The sequence below is a fragment of the Ammodytes marinus genome (assembly GCF_949987685.1).
Source record: "Ammodytes marinus genome assembly, chromosome: 7".
NCBI lineage: Eukaryota > Metazoa > Chordata > Actinopteri > Uranoscopiformes > Ammodytidae > Ammodytes > Ammodytes marinus.
The window spans coordinates 2,403,131-2,408,130 of NC_137211.1; the positions used below are offsets into that span (position 1 = coordinate 2,403,131).

Below are 5,000 nucleotides of genomic sequence, written 5' to 3' on the forward strand. Positions count from 1 at the left end.
GACTGCTCAGCTTCACTTGCTGTTTAGAGACCATATCACATTAATATACAGTATGCAGCGTGTGTGTGTGTGTGTGAATGTGTGTGTGTGTGTGTGTGTGTCTGTATGTGTTTGTGGGTGTGTGTGTGTGTGTGTGTGTTTGTGTGTGTGTGAGAATGTGAAATAAAGATACAGTATTTGAGATTTGGAGGATATTAAGGGGATATTTTTTTTTTTTAATTAATTTTAAAATTAGAAAAAGGCCTACATACAGTACACACACACACACACACACACTCACTCACTCACTCACTCACTCACTCACTCACTCACTCACTCACTCACTCACTCACTCACTCACTCACTCACTCACTCACTCACTCACTCACTCACTCACTCACGTTTCACTTACTTTAATATTCTCAGCGATGATTTCTGGATCATCACATATTGACTCCACAAAGAAGACCTGCACAGGAGGTCAAAAGAATGAGAAAGTGATAGTAATTATTTTTTTTTTTTTTTAATTGCTTTTATTTATATGTTTTATTTCTATTCATGTTTTTCATTGGCTTTTTTAATGTGTGCTCTATACTTGATGTATCTATGTATGTATAGATATACTGATTGTATAGATATGTATGTAGATATGGATATATTGATTGTATATATAAATATAGATATGCATTGTATAAATATATAAAATATAAATCATAGTATATTAAGTTGTATGTATGTATAGATCGTAAATGTCAAATATAGTATCGCCAATTGTATAGATAGATTGTATAGAGATTATATGGATTACAAGAAGCGAATATAATAAATATTTTTATTTTTTTTTACTATGGAAAAGGGGTAGGATTAAATAAGTGTATACTTCTTCCTGCTCCTTTTCAGGCATATCACATTAATACATATAATTTTTTAATTTTTTTTTAATTTTTGTGAAGTCATTTAAACGTACATTTTGTTTATTGTATTTTTATGCTTTTCATTCTGTTTTGTATTGTTTTTGATATGTCTGAAATAAAATAGAAAATGAAATTAAAAAATGATTACTTGATGTATTTGAATTTTGCCCCTGTATACACTTTGAACGGCCTTGTGTCTGAAATGTGCTATAGAAATACAAATAAACTTGCCTTTCCTTTCCTTAGCTATAATGTTTTAGTTTTTTTTTCCAGTTTCTATTTATAAGGAAGCATATAAACAACATAACAGCAGACCTTGTATCCGTTCTCCTCGGCAAAGCCCAGGATGACCTCTCTGCGCTCCAGGGTCGTGTTAGTGGCGTCAAAAACCTGACAGACAAATGAGATCGATTAATGAATTAAGAAATGAACCAACAATTTATGGAGCTCAAAAAGAGCTTGTAAAAGGTCCAAATCCTACAGAAAGAGAGAGATAAAACTGCTGCATGATGTACGACTCACTAAATCTTACTAAAACATATCTTAATGACTTGAGGGCCGCCCTTAGCTCAGTTAGTAGGGCGTCCCCCTCCCGGGCCGGGCCCAGCAGCAGACCAGGGTTCGATTCCCACCCGCGGTCGTTCTCTGCATGTCACTCCTCTCTCTGCCCCATTTCACCTCTGTCTCTCTGCACTATCAAATAAAGCATAAAAATGCCCAAAGAATATCTTAAAAAAAAAAAAAAAAATTCTAAGGCTTTTTGATCTAACTACATTGTTTGCCTCTCACTAACCCATTCACACATACTCATACACCAATGGCAGCAGCCTTCCAAAGAAACTCTACAGTTATACAGCTCTGGAAAAAAATGAAGAGACCACTCCAAATGTTCAGTGTCTCTTGTTTTACTATATATAGGCATTATGTTTGAGTAGAATTAACATTTTGATTTTATAATATAAACTACTGACAACATTTCTACCAAATTCCAAATAAAAATATTGTCATTAAGAGCATTTTCAATAAGTTATGTAGAGATGAAGATTGAAGAAAAATCCAGACTGGTCTCTTCATTTTTTCCATGGCTGTAAGCTTCGAAAAGTTTAATTTAGTAAAATAAATAAAGACGTTTCCGTGTTGGTCTGTCCTTTGTGTTTTTCTTTAGACTTTCATCCGATATACTCAACACTTGGTGGGTGTGTGTCTGAGAATCCAAGGGAGAATCATGTGAAGTGTTGTATATAATATATATTTAACCATCCGAAATCCTGGTCGTCGAGTCCTGAGGTCCACCGATCAACTGTTGCTGGAAGTGCCCAGGTCAAGATACAAGCACTGGGGTGACCGAGCCTTCTCTGTTGCTGCCCCCAGGCTCTGGAATAAGCTCCCCACTGACATGCGTCTCATTTCTGACCTGGGCCTCTTTAAATCCAGGCTAAAAACCTATCTATTCAGGATGGCTTTTAATACACAGTAATGGTAAATGGACTTGACTTATATAGCGCTTTCTAGCCGATTTTCTCAGCCCCAAAGCGCTTTACATATCTTACCACATTCACACACACACTCATACACCGATGGTAGAAGCTGCCATGCAAGGCGCTCTCTGAACCATCGGGAGCAATTTGGGGTTCAGTGTCTTGCTCAGGGACACTTCGACATGTCGGAGACGGGGGATCGAACCTCCGACCCTGCACTCCAGAGGCGATCTCCCTACCCACTTCGCCACTGCCGCCCCTAGTAGCGTGATGACACTTTGATTTTGATCTTATCTTGTTTTGATCTTGTTTGATTTTGTCTTGTTTGATTTTATCTTATGGTGTTTTATCTTGCTCAATCCTGTAAAGCACTTTGGTACCGAGAGGACTGTTGTAAAGGGCTGTATAGATAAAGTACATTTACATTTATAAAATCAAATCAAATTTTAAAAATGAAACATTAAACTCACCACGACCTGTCCCAATTCTCTATTGAAGTAGTCGCTCACATCCTTCAGAGCAGCGATGGCACAAGCCCTGAACACAGCAAGAGAAATAACATTAGAAATACATTATATTATATTTACCTGGGTTTATATTCCAAACAGATGGGTAATTGTGTAGCTCTTACTTGCGTATCTTCATGGCTTCTGCGTTGTCTGGTCTGAAGAACTCAAAGCTGTTGTAGGAGCGAGTTGCATCTCGTCTGTACTGACCAACATTGAACACTGTGTGAAACAAAACAAAAAAAAGCTTTATTCCTTAATTCCACATTCAGACTGAAGTTGTACTAAACATTCACATGTGCTTTATAGGGGCACTGTGTAACATTTTAAGTAATTTATTCGCTAAAATCCATATCCTCATTCATAAATATGTCCTCATTGGTGTAAAATCACCTCTGACAATAATCTGAATTATCCTCCTGAGTGGAGAATTACAAATATTAATATCACATTTTGTACATTGAGCAGGCAGGTCTTATGGAGGCATCCATGTTTTTGGAATGTCATCAGGTGCATTGTTTAGAATTTAGAATTGTTCTTGTCCTTGAAGGCCACTGTAGCTTCTGTTGTTATTCAAAAGGGTTGGGGTTACCCAGGGAGCGTTGCATTCTAGAACTTTCTTGATGATGTCATATTAAACAGTGCCCCTTTAAAAGATGGAGTGAAGAGAAAAAACAAAAAAACTATTGAAACATTTACACAGTGGTGAAGAGTGGCAGCAATTAAAATGAAATGGGTGAAAGTACAATATAGCCTAATTAAAACAGTTACAGGTAGAGTTTGGCAGATTTAAGATAGTTTGTTTAAATTGGTTTAAGGATATGAAGGTATTTAGTTTAATTTGTTGCTGTAAATTCTTCCAGGAGATAGATTATTGTCGTCAAAATCACTTTGTCAAAATCAGTGAATATCTCCTCATGATCCGCTAGCTGTCCGTGCTGTGTGCGCTTAAAATAAAAATCCAGCTTTAACACCATGAGCACCCCCCCCCGGCCTCCCCCCCACTGCCATTTACTGTAAACTATTGGTTAGAAAAAAAAACAATATGTCCTATTCACCAGCTCAGTTTGCTTTGCATCAAGCTCTCGTTAAAATTATTAATAAAATTAACGAGTAAAACAAAAGGTTTGTGTAAAATAAGAAAGTTTAAATAGTTTTTGCATAGTCAAAAAGGTGTATATTTGACAGCCCAGATTCTTGTTAAAGGTGCAGTGTGTAATATGACATCATCAAGAAAGTTGTAGAATGCAACGCTCCCTGGGTAACCCCGCCCCTTTAGAATAATAACAGAAGCTACAGTGGCCTTCAAGGACAAGAACAATTCTAAATTCTAAACAATGCACCTGATTACATTCCAACCAACATGGATGCCTCCATAAGACTTGCCCCCTCAATGTACAAAATGTAATATTCATATTTGTAATTCTCTGCTCAGGAGGATAATTCAGATTATTGGCAGAGGTGATTTTACACCAATGAGGACATATTTATGAATGAGGATATTGATTTTAGCTAATGAATTACTTAAAATGTTACGCAGTGTCCCTTTAAAGATTTAATATGCCTGCGTGTGCAATAAAAAATGTTACAGCTCAAGAGTGAGAACATTGTGAACTGTATATACAGTGGGCTCTACTATGGGCTGGTCACATGATGGTCTAGTCCCAGTCAGGCTTTTTCCTACTTAGAGAAATGTTTGTCGTCCCCCTGAAAGATGTTTTATCCAAAATACCCAGCCCCAAAATGACATAAATAGAAAATTAAAACAGCAATTTAAATTCTAAAGGTGTTTCCCATTCTGCACAATATTCAAATGTTGCGACTGTGGCTCAGTTGGTAGAGCGGGTCGGCCGATGATCAAAGGGTTGGAGGTTCGATCCCCGCCCTGCCACCTGTGTCATAGTTGTTGTGTCCTTGGGCAAGACACTTCACCCACCTTGCCTCGTGTGAATGTCGATAGTTAGCCTGCTATCGGTGTATGAATGTGTGTGTGAATGGTAACGTGGGAAAGGAAAACAGGTCTCCCTTGTAAAAGAGTCATTGGTCTCAATGGGATTTACCTGTAGAAATAAAGGTTAAAGAGGACCTATTATACTACTTTTCTGGTCTTAATTTCTTGTTTT

At 37.3% G+C, this 5,000-nt stretch overlaps 1 protein-coding gene across 2 annotated transcripts in view; it reads right to left on the reverse strand.

Annotated features, from left to right (window-relative positions):
- Window positions 1-5,000, reverse strand: part of LOC307252790 (6-phosphofructo-2-kinase/fructose-2,6-bisphosphatase) — a 24,330-nt gene that overhangs the window by 10,252 nt on the left and 9,078 nt on the right. For both annotated transcript variants that reach the window (XM_080030586.1, XM_080030585.1), the window contains exons 3-7: window positions 3,003-3,099; window positions 2,842-2,908; window positions 1,209-1,283; window positions 392-448; window positions 1-19 (exon numbers count right to left, since the gene is read on the reverse strand). The exon at window positions 1-19 is cut by the window's left edge and continues 103 nt beyond it. In XM_080030586.1, coding sequence (XP_079886712.1) covers window positions 1-19; window positions 392-448; window positions 1,209-1,283; window positions 2,842-2,908; window positions 3,003-3,099 — 315 coding nt within the window. The remainder of the gene's footprint in view (window positions 20-391; window positions 449-1,208; window positions 1,284-2,841; window positions 2,909-3,002; window positions 3,100-5,000) is intronic.